This window comes from Sciurus carolinensis, chromosome 2 (assembly GCF_902686445.1).
Source record: "Sciurus carolinensis chromosome 2, mSciCar1.2, whole genome shotgun sequence".
Taxonomy (NCBI): domain Eukaryota; kingdom Metazoa; phylum Chordata; class Mammalia; order Rodentia; family Sciuridae; genus Sciurus; species Sciurus carolinensis.
Window position 1 is genome coordinate 104,753,193 of NC_062214.1, and position 14,946 is coordinate 104,768,138.

Sequence of the window (14,946 nt, forward strand, 5' to 3'; positions counted from 1 at the left end):
TGCTTCCAATTTGGATATTAAAACAAGGCAGTGAATTAAAAACAAAAATCATTGTACCCTTCTAGTTTGTTGCTGTGTAATAAGACCCACAAAAGCTAGTGCAAATATTCTCTGTCTGAGGAAAGATGGAAGGTAGGAAAATAAAGAATACTTCTTATAGAACATTACTGACCAACTACATTAATCACAAAATTTATTTCATATGACTTAATTGTGAGTAATAGTTTCTCTCATCATAGTCCAAATATCATGTTGGACATATTGATATAAATATGGTAATATAATTGTGGACAAACTGTCACATTTTCTTCTGCAATGAATTTTATATGAATCTTTCTCTCTCTCCTAAAATCTGACAGATGTGGATGAATGCCAGGCCATCCCTGGGCTCTGTCAAGGAGGAAATTGCATTAATACTGTTGGGTCTTTTGAGTGCAAATGCCCCGCTGGACACAAATTTAATGAAGTGTCACAAAAATGTGAAGGTAAGAAATCTCATACTTTGCAGCCAAGGGAAGTGGGGGAGGGTAGACAGAACCCATCAGCAACAAGCTTGTTTGCAAATTTCTCCTAAATCCTTCAGTCTTTGTCATCCCCATGAAAGTGTAAATATAATATTCCTACCAGGAATAATATGCCTTTGTGCCATTGAACCAGAAACACCCTGCAGCTTTTTCCACTTTTATAGACCCAAAATAAGAGGTCCATCTGAATCAAATTAAATATTAAAACATGAAATATTTTTGAACCAATATTTGGGTTAAAATGTTCAAGACACATGTTTTTGCATAGTTCTAGAGACATGAATTTGAATTTGATCATTAGATAGTACTAAAAATGATACATCTTCTGATGTTTTTCTAGTTAAAAATATATGTTTCATTTGGGGGGAGTGGGAGAGACCTGTTAACTCTTACACTGAAGCTTCTAGTACAAGTTTAGAATTTTCTGGGGCACGACATGTGCCTATCAAATGGAAACCTTTCTAATGTTAGTCAAACAAAAAGTAACATGAGGTAAAATTTTTATATTTTCATTTAGTTTATTAATTAGGCTTCTAAAAATGTGTATGTAGAGGATGTGTTCATATTTGCTATTCTGTTATCTGCATAAAGAGGCCTGGCTCCCAAGTGCAGTAATACTTTCTTTGTGAGAAGGAAGCATCCAGAAAATAAGTAGGTGGCATTGAATTCTCTTTTCTTTAATGAACTCATGTAATTTATATACAATAATGTCTTACAATCATGAAACAGCACCCTCAACACTACATCTCTCATTGAGCTCAGAAGAAAACACTTTCTCCTTTGCTCTCAACTAATTCTACCTGTAGTGCCCTGAGATTTATTTAGGTGCATGCATTTTTATTGAAAACAGTTGCTGAGGTATTTACATTCCTAGACTATAGCAATGAGGAATAGTTCATTTACGGCTGTATGTCTGACCTGAAATCCTTAACCTCTTTGTTGGTTGCCCAGTATATCATATCAGGGAAAGACAGCTTCAAATTTAAGGTGCAATTCATAAATTACATGTCAGTTATTAAATATCAACTTGGCCTGAATGGAATACTCTAACTCTGGTAGAATTACATGTATGGGTTGGGGTTGTTTTTATGTTGTTAATCATAGAATCTATAATTGTTACTGCATTCTTGAATATGTTATACATGGTTATTTGAGGTAACTGTGAAAAATATTTTAATTCTTTCTGAAATAGGGCTTCTTAAAAACTTTCTAAGTTTCAAAAAGCAATATACTTGACTCTCTATGGCTAAATATACTTTAGAAGTTTTATTGTAGATCTGAGTTTGAGGCAGAGAGTGTTGATATTAAAAGGGGCAAAGAACTCACTTAGTTCCACCCTTTGACATTATAAATTAAGGGACTGTATCTCTGGTACATAAGTGCCCTGCAAAATGCTAAAATTGACCTTTTTTGACTTACACTCTGTTGCTTTTTGAGTCATTTCGTATTGTCTTCTTTCCTAGATGAAAGCTGTTACATCTACTTTACCAACTGTATTGCCTGATATTTGGAACTCTGTAAAATATTATGGTATAGGTTTTCAGGTGTTGCCATACATATCTTTTATGACATTTGTCTAATGAGCTAGTAAGGTTTAGAACATGCAAAACCCATATCAACAATGGATTATGTCTCACATTTTTAAGAATTATCAGTTTAATATATTCAGCTAAAAGACATACCGTCAATTTCAAGAGTTGGGGCTTTATAGACCATATGACTTGTCTGATAATGTGTTTTGTTTTCTGGAATAATGATAGCTTCCAGCCTCAACTAGAATTGATTTTCTGTCTCTTGATTTTTACTCAGACCAGATAGTTAACAGTCAGGAGTGGTCCACGGATGTGGACTAGACAGAAGGCACAGATTTAATTCTCACACTGAAAGAAAATTGATTCAAATCCTTTTATGCTAAGAAACTAATTATGGTGGTGAATCAAATGGACCAAAAATTCAGCCTGAGAAGACTTATTTCTTTTATACACACACACACATACACATTTTTCCAGCTTCATATTAGAATCAGTAGCAAGATAAAAACAAAATACTTTTGGCTAGACATTTATTTTCCTCACCATCTACTGTTGCATTAAATTTAGTTGACAGTTTTTTCCCTTCTTTTTTATTTTCCTATACAAAATTGATATTAGATTAGAATATCCTGTTAGTACTGCATATACTCTGGCCTGGAAGATATTTAAGCTTTGTTGACCTGTCTTGCCCTAGTAGAAGTAGGAAAGTCATCAGAAAGGCCTCTGAGAACTCTTGGCTAGCTGAGTTCACTCCTTCAATTCCCTGTTTTCCTGTTATGACACATCACCAGGTGAATAGCATGAGTTGGCATAGGCTAGCCTCTAGATAATTAATACAGAGAACCCAGGAAATATGGCTCACAACCACTGAAAGGACCAGAGATTCTATATGTGTCCCAGGAAGCTGGTCAGGCATAATTGGGATTCTGTGCCTTGTGTTTTACTCAGCTTTCCATTACTGTGACAAAATACCTGAGATAATCAACTTCAATAGAAAAATTAAACAGGTTAATTAAACAGGTTAATTTTGGTTCATGGTTTCAGAGCTTTTAGTCTGTAGTCCATTGCTCCATTGCCTAGGACCACATGTCATGGCAGGAACACCTGATAGATGAAGCCTGTTTACCTTAAGGCAACAAGGAAATAGAAAAGGACTGAGGTCCCAATAATCCCTTAAAAGGCACACTCCCAGTTACCTTGTTTCCTCCACTAGGCCCAAACTCCTAAAGGTCCTACCACCTCCTGGGCGGGTCCTTGGGGGACCAGACCAAGCCCATGGATCTTTGGAGGACATTCTGAGATCCAAACTATAGTACCTTGTGGTTATTGTTCTGGCACCTTTGCCATTATTTTGAGTGGCTTTTAAAATGTGTCTTGGATACTTTTTACAGTACTTAAAAAAATTCCAATTCCATCAATTTGGTCTTAGCAATTTCACAGGATGTTAACTATCATGCCTCACATGCAAAAAGTCTCTCATTGAGTTGCTTTTTGTGAGATCTTTCTTCTCCAGAATTCTCCTTTCTTTCCTATACTATCCTCCTTTTCCCAAAATTTAAATAAAATGTAGCAGACCAAGATTTATATAAATATGCATAATGCGAGTGCATTTAAAATATAAATTAATAAGCCAAAGTGATTAGATAATCATTAAAGCTTCATACACTTAAGAAGAAAAAGATTGAGATTTATAACTGTGATTTGAGAAAATGGGAAATAAAGTTCATGCCCACCTTTTTGTTGATTTTTCCAATGACTGTAGGGTGCATGTACTGAAAGAACACATGAGCCTTTTCCTTTTGGAAACCAAGTCCATATTTGCATAGGTTACTGTGGGAGGAAATTAAGAAATAAAAAGTGTAATTAAAGGATTAAGTTTTATTTCTGGAAGAAGTCCCTTGGATTCCTAATTAACCACTAATATTTTGGGATTTAGATTATCGTCAGCCCAGCCTTTAGCAATTAGAATAGCACTGCATGATGCAAAAGACATTTTAAAAAATGTGGCTCTTAAGTCCATGCACTACCTAATATGTGAGCCAAAAACCTCAGGACCTACCCTTTCCAAAATAATGGCATATTTATCTGATGGCTACTTGCTATTAAGGGCTCTTATCCTCTCAGGCACCAAGGAGAATTCCTGGGACTATTTAACCTATTACCACAGGTAGACTGCATCCTCTGAGCTGGTTGCAGGCCCGACTCACTACTCCAGGTAACTGGATCTCTATACAATTCGTTGGATAAAATCTCTGCAGTGTGGGCAAAGAACCTTAAGAATAAGGAAGACCTGACCCTGGTCCTGGTGAAGTCCCTAATCCTCCCTGTGACCTTAGACACATCAGTTACCATCTCTGAGTTACTTCACCTGTCAGATGAGGAGGTTGGAAAAGATGATTTATGGAGGTTCTGCCAGTTTCACAACCAGACTCTACTTTTACACTTACTATTATTTCTAAGTTGTGATCAGGTGCTGTGTGAGTAAGAAACCGTGATCCAACATGTGGATGGGTGGCTCTACAATAGCGCTGCTGATGCTCTTCTCCACAAAGCTTGAGGAGTCATCTTGTTTTCTTTTGACTCACACCTTTTATACTGGGTTGAGTTTGTTTAATAAAACAAAGTTAATTTCACAGACTCAGTGGCCTTCATAATCTTTAGTGTCACACCTGACTTTTAAACAGTTGCCACAATTTTTAGGGTTTCCCCCCTACCTTTGGTCTCAGTAGGTTAGTGATTCAGACAGTCAGGATCAGGTAATTGATTTTTCTTGTCAAGTCCACAATCTTAGATGGAGCTTTTGGGTGACTGAGTGTCTTAGTGATGCCCTTCCTGGAACTGAGTCATGTTCTATTCCATCTTTTTCCTTCCTTTCTGGAGTGAAAGAGGCAAAGAAACCACCAAGGGTCGAACTGAAGGTTCTAGAATTAACATATTATTTTAAGGCACATTTTAAGACAACTAGGGAGGGAAGGATCCTGCCACTTGTGCTTCTTCTCCGGGTCCTCTGAAGAAATCAGTGAGGCCCTGGCAGCTACCCAGCTACTTCCTAGCAGCTCTGCCTCTCTCCCACCTCAAGGAGACAGGAGCAGGTGCCCAGAGCACAGAAATAGCTCCCAGCTCAGCCCTGTTGCTGGCCGGCCTCCCCAACTGGTTGACTTCTAAAACAGGCATTTGACACAGACTGACTTGAAGGAACTCTGTGAAAGTCACCATGCTCAATTTCTCTCTTACTTGGGATTCCTGAAATTCTATTAAAAGGAGATAAACACAGAGTGGTAAGCCTGTGGGGATAAATGCATCACTATGAATGAGCTTCAGGGTGTGAATCCTGACCCTCTGTTTTGCTCTTAGCACTTCCACCACAGCCTCAGAATGAGATCAACTCTCACTTTTATCATTTCAGAACAATGGGAGAAGAGGTAGTTCGGGAAAGTAGAAAGACAAAAGGTGCCTGAAGGAAGAAGTGCATCACCAAGGAGGGGACATTGGGGAAGCTCCAAGTCATTTAAGCTCCTTTGAACATCATAATCTGTCCTAGGCCCACATTATCTGAGTGAGAATTAAGGAGCTGTGCACTCTAACATATTCTTGACCTGCTGACCTCTGAAGGCATGTACCTAAGGGAGACTCTCCTGACCCCCACCAGCCCCAGTCAGGTGGAATCATGAGTTTAGCAGCAGTTTATAAATGATGAACTCATTTACTTTATTTCCAGTTTTACTCATGTCAGTTTTCTGAAGGTCTCAGTGTAATGAAGGAGGAATGCCCAGGTACCAGAGGCATAGAATTAAGGTCCCATTGTCACACCTATATCGTGAGAATTAGATGACTTGATGTTCAATAAGCATTTAGACAGTGCCTGATACTCAGCACATGTGAACTCTTATTATTATCTTCAATAAAGAGTACAAATCTAACCTATCCAGCTTGTGAAAAATGTTTTCACCATCTAACCAAAGTTTATTCTGTTTTTTAAATATCTTGCTTTAATATATGCAGTCACTTAACCTCTTTGGATATTGATACATGTTGAGTGGACTTAATGAAAATGATAGCAGTCATTTATATTAATAGGTAGAAAAGTATTTTTCATAGATACTGTCCCCTCATGTGATGTTTGGTAGCTGTTATGCCACTCAGACTTTAACTTCTAGGGTCACTTTGAGAAAGGTACATATTGATACCTTTGCCTTATAGTTCCCTGTCCTTAAATGAGGTTTTGAGCCTTGTAGTTTCTTTGATACTCTTGTTTTGGTTTTCTGTTTGTGTTTAGTAAAGTGTGGCAGGGGAAATATAGAAGGCTCCATTTTAAGGAGTTGTCTTAAAATGTGCCTTGAGATAATATGTTGATTCTAGAACCTTCAACTCTGTCCTGAGTGGTTTCTTTGCCTCTTTCACTCCAGTGAAATTTATATCTGTTGGAATAGAGTATGCACCTCTACCATTACATAAATTCACGGTGGCAGTGCTGTTTATGTTAGCATTGACTCTAACTTCAGCAGTGAAATATTGCTTGTTTCAGCCTCTTGCCTAGCTTGGAAGAATGGTGATATTGCTTTTCTAAAGGTTAAACTGCATGTAAGCAGTTTTACTGCTGCCTTTTTGACTAACAGGGTGAATTTGATGCAGAATATACTTAAACCTGGTTCACTTAGAACCCTATTTTGTTATTTTTGTTTGTTTGTTTCATTTATTTTGTTTATTATTATCATTATTAATATCATTGTCTTTATTATTGGTACCAGGATTGAACCCAGGGGTGCTTAGCCACTGAGCCACGTCCCCAGCCCTTTTTATTTTTTATTTTGGGACAGGGTCTCACTAAGTTGCTGAGGCTGGCCTTCACAGGCACACATCACCACACCCAGCTTCATTTATTTTATTCTTTGAGATGGGGGTCTTGCTGTGTTCCCTGGCTGGCCTCAAACTTGTGATCCTCCTGTCATATACCCCCAGGAGTAGCTGGGAGGTTAGGTGTGGCCCACTGTGCCTGGCTCCCTATTTTGATTTTTAAATGAAGAGCAGCACTAGACTGGAGAAGAAACGTTCTTATTTTGAGGTCTTAAGCCTTTTTGAGTTTCACCAGTGTCCACCTGATCACTGAAGCACTCCCAGGAGGCTTGGGGCAAATCCAGCCAGTCCTAGGTCAGGCCGGACAGCCCTTCTTATTTGCTTTTTAAAGAGGAAGCCATGTGAATCAGGGATACTGAGCCCAAGCAGGAGGTTCTCAATTTCATCTCTCCCCATCTTGGTGCCACATATTGATGTTTGTCTATGTGTATGTTGGGCTATTTCCCTTGAAGGAAATGATCATATTTGTCCCAAGGGACACACTTATTACTTCCTTAGAGGAGACCAGTGACCCTGGCCTTGAGGGCTGATGCCAACTTTGACCTCCGTAGTCAGGCAGTGATGTCCTTGGGATCCACCCCTGAGGAAGAGAGGGGAAAGGATGAAAGTGTGTAGATGGAGAAGGTGAACTGGAGCTGTGGTGTGGCTCAGCAACAGCCTCAGTTGACCCCAAGGGGAAGTGGGGAGTTGGAGTGGCCTTGCAGTTGTCCCCTTGGGGTTGAGATGACCAGAACTTTGTTCCCCTTCACAATGCTCTGTTATCAAAAGGGGTACTTTGGGATGGTGTGACCTTGGTTGGGCGAGGCAGCCCTCTCAGCTCCAGAGATCCCAAAGGAGCCGGCAGCACTCCCAGCCCCTGGGGCAAGGCCTTCCTTGAATGAATCTGAGTGAAGCATGCAGCATCCATGACAGTTCATTCATCAAGTGTGCATTCACCAAACCCACAGAAAACTATCATCATGGTAGTTTGGGTGTACCCCTGAAAAACAGAGTTGGTACTTTCTACCCTTAGTCTGGTCCCCCAGGATGGCCAACTCTTGGTCAGCATCCAGACCACAAAGTCTTCTCTGAAGGATTTCAGTTTATGCTTTGTGGAAAATCAGATTGAAAAGAAATACAGGAAGTAGAAGTGATGCAGAATTTAAAATCATTAGTAGGGAAGTTTAATTCAATGCCAAACATGGAGAGAACTGGGAAAACAAAATTTCAAAATAAATGACATTTGGCATATTATTATAGTATTAGCACGCTATAATGACTTTGCGAAACAATTGTGCACAGTCTTAGATTCTAAAGGGGAGTGAGTTTTTTATGCTCTAATCTCCTGAATTTGACAGACCCCTTGGGTAAATCTGCTGTAAGAAGTACTCACTCTTGAAATGGACTGTTCTCTATGCAGGTTTTCTGTAAAGATGGTTGTTTCTAGTCTCATGATTTGACCAATATTACATCTGAATTGTGATGAAGTTCTACACTGTTCTATGATACTGAAACTCTTTATTATGTTCCAGATATTGATGAATGCAGCACTATTCCGGGAATCTGTGATGGGGGTGAATGTACAAATACAGTCAGCAGTTACTTCTGCAAATGTCCCCCTGGCTTTTACACCTCTCCAGATGGTACCAGATGTGTAGGTAGGTTTAATTATAGATGGCATGCATGGTTTGTATAAATCAGTTCTGCAGCGAACATCTTTCTAAACAAGTTTGTTAAGGGGAACATATAATCTATCACTTGTGGTAATTCTTGTACATTTATGGAAATGTATTGAACTATAGAGCAATCTCTCAAAGAACAGAGGAATCTTTTGGTTTTGTTTTGGGACTCATAAAAGATGGATGATCCCAGAGACACTACAGATATCTTCTAAATTAGCAGTGCTGTGCAGTGTCAAACTTTGAAGCTACTATCTATTTATAACCACCCCCCTTCTATCATTTCCTAGGGTCTATGTTAATTTAGGTCTGAAATTTTGCAGTAATCTCTTAATTGGTCTCCCTGCTTCTTGGCTTCTCTACAATCCATCTTGTCAGATTTATCTTCCCAAAATAGTGCTTTGATTAAATAACACGCTTGCTCAAAAATCTTTGGTAGTTTTCCATTCAGACTTGGAAATTAGTAGTTTTCAATCTGTGTCCATTGGATCCTTCAGGTACTGCAGAGGCCTCCAGGGTTGCTGAGGGTAGGAAGGGGACAGTGACAATAGGGCAGGCTCTCCCTGCATGCACACTCTCCAGTCAACAATTTCACTCTTATCTGTTGTGGCTTCCAGGCAAGTTATCTGTTAAATAAGGCTCTGTTTAAAAAGTAGGTTTGAGGACTGCTGGATTTAGCAATTGTTAAGACTTCCTTCAAAGGTCTATTGTTCTAGAATAAAATTCACATTCCAGATGGCACAAACTGATAGTCAGGGGCTCCACTCTCTAACCCCCTCCCAACTTTCCTAACCTGCCAGCGCAGTCCAGCTTTCTCACCCCCAAGTGGTACCTTCATTTGGGCCCCCTTCGTGCCTCTATTCACACTTGTTATGCCACTCTGAACACACTTCTTCCTGACCCCAGGACCTTTCAGGTCTCCACAGGTTCTGTGTCTTTGAAGATGTCCCAGATCAGCTTAGTTGAAAGCATTTCTCCCTTACTTGAGGAAGTGCCTCTCACAAATGGCCTTCCTCATTCAGTTGAAAGCTCTTTTTAAAGCCTAGTAACTGCTCTCCTTATATTCCTGGTGAATCTCAGCACAACTTCTTGCACATAGTAGGCACTCAGTAAGTATTTGTTGAATATCAAAATGAGTAATTAATACATTATTATTTTTAGGGCAAAGCTAAGAAACCTGTGGCACAGAGCCTTGGCAAAAATAAACGCTCTTTTTTGTTGTTTGTTTCCAGTCCATAGTCTCAAAGACACTCAACTTCACATCTTCATCATATATTTTTGAACTGCACTTGAAGGTCTGGGCTACTTTTTTCTTAGTCACATGTAATAACAACTGAGGCCGTCTCTTAGAGTTGACCTTTGAATGGTACAGCTAGTGAGGAAAGTCTACCTCAACTTTCCTTAGCAACAACAGTGGTGTCTAGATTGCCTGGTTTCCTGGAATCTATCATAGTCACAAACTGCAGAGAAAGACTGACAAGTGCAATCCATGTAGCTTCTTTTTCTTCCCAATCTGCCCCAATGAGCAAGCGACCTCCAGTTAGCCCCAGTCTAACCAGCAAAGAGAGAGATGAGGAGCTTTTCTTGTCCAGACAGTAGGTACATTTTCTTTTTAACTCTCAACAAGAGCCCCAGATTACATTAAAGGGATTAAAATATGTTTACATATCAGGTGGTTTGTATTTTGAAAATTCTTTTGTTGTTGTTTTGTTTTGTTTTAGTACTAGGGATTGAACCCAGGGGCACTAAACCAATGAGTCACATCCCCAGTCCTTATATTTTATTTAGAGACAGGGTCTCACTGAGTTGCTTAGAGCCTCACTAAGTTGTTGAGGATGGCTTTGAACTCGAAATCCTTCTGCCTCAGCCTCCTGAGTTGCTGGGATTACAGGCGTGTGCCACCATGCCCAGCCAAAATTATTTTTTTAATCAAATCTATCCATATCACCCTTTTACAGAGGGGGAAGAATCTAAGATTCATGGATCATCTCTTAGGTGTGAGGTATTTTATAGAAACTGATTTATGTTCACAACAGTATTGTAGATGGGAGGAAGCAGAGGTTTCGAGAGAGGTTAATAAATAATTTGGTATGATAGTTTAAGTAGCAGCTGGGATTCTATGGTGGGCCTGAGTCTGCAATACAGACCTCACCTCTTACCTTCTGCCGTGAACATCAGATGCAGTCAACTTTCTTGCCATAGCCCCAGGCAAACACTATTTCCCCATTCCTGGAAGCTTATTGTAACCACAGTTAGCAACTTGCTGCATAGCTTGATCCCAGTGATACCTCTGCCTTTCCTATCTCTTGTATTTTCCTCTAACCACAGAGACCAGCCCCCCCCCCCAATTTTCCCTAGTGACAAGAGAATACAAATATTCCCCAACTCATAAACAAATTCAAGGTTGTTTGTGAATTGGTTCTTTGGAATTAGTGACTCTAACTAATAGAAAAGCCTATTAGTAAATAGTGTTATGTAGTATCTTCTTTAACATCTCTTATATCAATGAAATTCCCACTGTTAGCTTCTGTCATCACATTCTGAACCCTCTAAGTCTCCCCACCAGCAACACTCCCTCTGTCCTCTAAACTCTTATAGTATTGTAATTTTTGTCCTATGATCTTCCTTAGGCACTTGATAATACTTTTGTGTACAGGTTCTCTTTCATATTAGTGTGACTTATCTCTTCAACTTCTTGGGGTCATCAGGATGTCCTGTTCCCACTTTAGCTTCACGACCTCTAGGTCCTAGTTGGACCTAACAATGTTAATGATTGGTTAGGAGAAACCTAGGATGACCAGAAAATACCGATTTAATTTTAACATGTTTATCTTGATATAGTGTGATTTTTGCATCCTGAGGTAAGGGACAAGTGATTCAGAAGTGGGGGAAGGAGGAAGGTTTCCTACTCCTTGTCTGCTGGAAGTCATGACCAAGACAGATTTAAAATAGTTGAAAATGTCTATGATTCCTCCTACTTCTCTTTAGGTCCTCCAAATCCTGACAACCTTCACCCTGGCTCCGGTAGGTCTTCAGGTTTCCTAAAGCCACCCTGACCCTCTGTGCAAAATGGTCAAACCCCAGAATGACTGCTTTCCCCCTTGCTATGGTACTGTCATTCAATAAGTGAAAAACTTCAGGCTGCTGTGTTCTGTTCTCAGTGCCTCCAAATGGTCCCTGATTTTCAGTTTTATCCTTCCTTTTCTCATTCGCTTTAGGTTTTCTTTAAAGTTAATCCATAAACCAGGGACTTCCACTAATCCAAACACAACTTGTAATTTTTTCAAGTTTACCATTTGATCAAGAGTCTGACCCACTGATTTAACATATTAGTCAGCCAGATGGGCAATAACATGGTATCACAGTTAATTTGCAAAATAATAGACATTAGCCCATTAAGAGTTTACCATTGGCAACTGTAGATCCCAGTTTTTCTCTGAAAGAGATAGCCCATACTGAAAATTATATGTACAAATTTCATAATTTGGCCAAATGTTTATACTGGGTTTTGACCACCAAAATAATTTGAAGCTGGGATCCGAGCCAGTTTTAAGTACCTCTTCCTATTCTTAATAGTCTTTGGTTTCCATGCCCAAAATATTTACTAAATGAGTATATAGAGTATTAGTTGCTTTAAGGCACTACAAATCAGAATTTAGGGAGTTCCATTTCTCCCCCGACCCCCAGGCTTCCCAGAGCTTACTCTGCAGTCCCCTCTCTAGCCATTTACCCAGGACCAGACTAGAATAAAACTTGTTCTGCCTCTTTGCTGAGACTGTTAATCTGACCAGAGGTACAGGAACTGGAACCACAGAAAATTTCTGGAAAGCACATTTATACTTTCTAGTGGTTTTAAGTACTTCTCGGAAATAATCTTGTATCTGTAAGACTGATCCATAATTTTCTTTTATGGTTTGTCTAGGTTTGTTTCAGCCTTCTTCACTTAATGTTAATAATTTAAATGTTTCCAAATTAGTTTTGCTTTTATTTTATTTTATTTTATCAATTTATTAAAACCCTCAAGATTTGGAGACTGTGTTCTTAAGAATGATGTTGATAAGAATTATAGGCGTGACCCTTTGTGAGAAAATTTGACGTTTAATATTTAGACTTAAAGGAAACATAGGAATGAATTTGGGACTAAAAAATTCTCCACTTTACAAGAGGATTTGCTATTTATATTCTTTTCAATGACAAGCATAGTTAAAATATTATTAACATTTCAAAACTTAATTTTATATGGACTGTACTGAGATATATTTTACTTGAAGAGAGGAGCGCCTTCAACATGTGTCAGGTAGATAAAGGTGTTTTGTACTTTGCTGCTGACTCCTCTATTTTATAGGATTATATCAAAGTTTTTCCTATGCTGGGCACCTTTTTGGTAGTCCAGAGTCATACTGCCTGTGTCAGATGTTGTCATGACAGTCAGACATGATGTAACCCAATAAAAGTGATATATAGAAATGTGTCTTACCATGCTGCTTTGAGAAGATACCTTTCTGCCAAAAAAAAAAAAAAATTAAATCTAGAACTGTTGTATTCTATAGGACTAAGAATTTGGAACTATTTCTGCTTTGAACTTGTAAGTAATTAGAGCCTAAAAAAAATCTGTTTGGACCCAGGACAAAAGGGAATCTTGATTAATAAGCATTAGATCTGGCTGTGAAGTGGCTCATGCCTTTAAAAAAAAAAAAAATCTTGCAAGTCTGACTCACAGTTTCAGACTAAAATATAAGAAAGATCTTTTAGAAATGTAGACTATAGCTCAGACTTAATGTTGTTTTAAAATAGATTTGTGTAAATATTTGCCTAAAGTGGCTCAAATTAAATAGTTGGAAACCAAGGACAACCTAAGTCTCTCTTCAGTGCAGAGACATGTCTTTATAAATAATTAACTGTCACTGCCAGTGATTTTCTTAGTCTCTCTTTCCCTATGGCACATATGGTTTTGATCATTCATTGCCACCTTGGGTATGGAATGTGGGCCTTTGGCCAAGTGCACCAGTGTGCAGGGGCAAAAGGTGCGAGACAAGACATTTCTGATCAAGCCTTACGTGTGCCCAGTGCTCAGAGTGTCCCCTGCAGAGGACAGAGGTATGAGTTCACCCAACCACTGCCCACACGTGAGGTGTAGAGGTTCTGAGACTGTGAAGTGTGGTCACTGAGTGGATCTCAACAGATGTGTGTGTGTTTCTTTGTCCTCTCAGATGTTCGCCCAGGATACTGTTACACAGCTCTGGCAAATGGACGCTGTTCTAACCAGCTGCCACAGTCCATAACCAAAATGCAGTGCTGCTGTGATGTTGGCCGATGCTGGTCTCCAGGGGTCACTGTCGCCCCTGAGATGTGTCCCATCAGAGCAACAGGTAAGGTCCCTTCCAGTCATCTGGAGAGTATCCCAAGCCAGTGACAGTGGCATGTTGCAGATCTAACAGAAACTTAGGTAAATAAGTAAGACACCAGGAAATGTAAGAGACGACAGCCAGGGAAATTTCCCCAGATGAAATATAGGGAATCACAGATGTTTATACAACAAGTACTGTTTTGAGACACTACTTCTTACTTAGTTTGCGTATCAACATTGAAAAGCAACCTTTTCGGGTGGTTCTTGTTTTTCTTTTATTCTTGTCTTGGTACTCAGTGGCTCATGTTCAGTACTCAGACTCAGTAGGATAAAATTCAGCTCTCCCAGAACATATATTTCCTCTTTCCCTGACATTTAAAACTTTGCTCTTCCTGTTGCCAAGTTCTGTTGATTTTTTTCTTCACGACTTCTCTTTTATCTGTCATATTTCTTTCATTTCCACTAAAAACTGATTTTTCTCTGGCCCAGACTATCGAAGTAACCTCCCAAATGGTCTGCATGAAATCCAAAGGTGCCACATACATTTCCCAAAGTTTAACTCATCTGAAGTTTAGTTTTAAAATTATGTCTGGGGAAGAAGTAAAGAGAGATGTTCAGAAAATTTTCCTCAGGATGAACTTGGGTGATATTCAGTGGTCTGAGTCACACACCTGAGATTTTACTACTTAATATGGCATGGTTAGTGTATCCCCAGATCTGATCCCCAAATCTTCATCTTTTAACATGTTGTTCTATTTAGTAATTTTGTTTCCTAATTAAATTATATGATTGAATTTTTCTTGAACTCAGTCTAAGCATTTCTAAACGCAGTGTGTGCTTTTTGCCTGAAATCCTTGCCTCGTTTATGTCTTTACTCTCTACTCCCAGCTCCCGCCACCCTTGCTTGTTAGAGACCTTCTCGTGTGTTAAGGACCCACCTAAACAGGACCTAATCCGGAGCATCCCCAGATCACCACAGCTGGAAATACTCCCTCATGCTCCGGTGGTTCCGTTTGTACTGTTGCTGTGGC

The 14,946-nt window shown here is 39.3% G+C and overlaps 1 protein-coding gene across 1 annotated transcript in view; it reads left to right on the forward strand.

The window, feature by feature from the left end:
- Window positions 1-14,946, forward strand: part of Fbn1 (fibrillin 1) — a 228,134-nt gene that overhangs the window by 108,349 nt on the left and 104,839 nt on the right. The window contains exons 8-10 of the mRNA XM_047539691.1: window positions 360-485; window positions 8,422-8,547; window positions 13,779-13,937. Of these exons, the coding sequence (XP_047395647.1) occupies window positions 360-485; window positions 8,422-8,547; window positions 13,779-13,937 (411 nt within the window). The remainder of the gene's footprint in view (window positions 1-359; window positions 486-8,421; window positions 8,548-13,778; window positions 13,938-14,946) is intronic.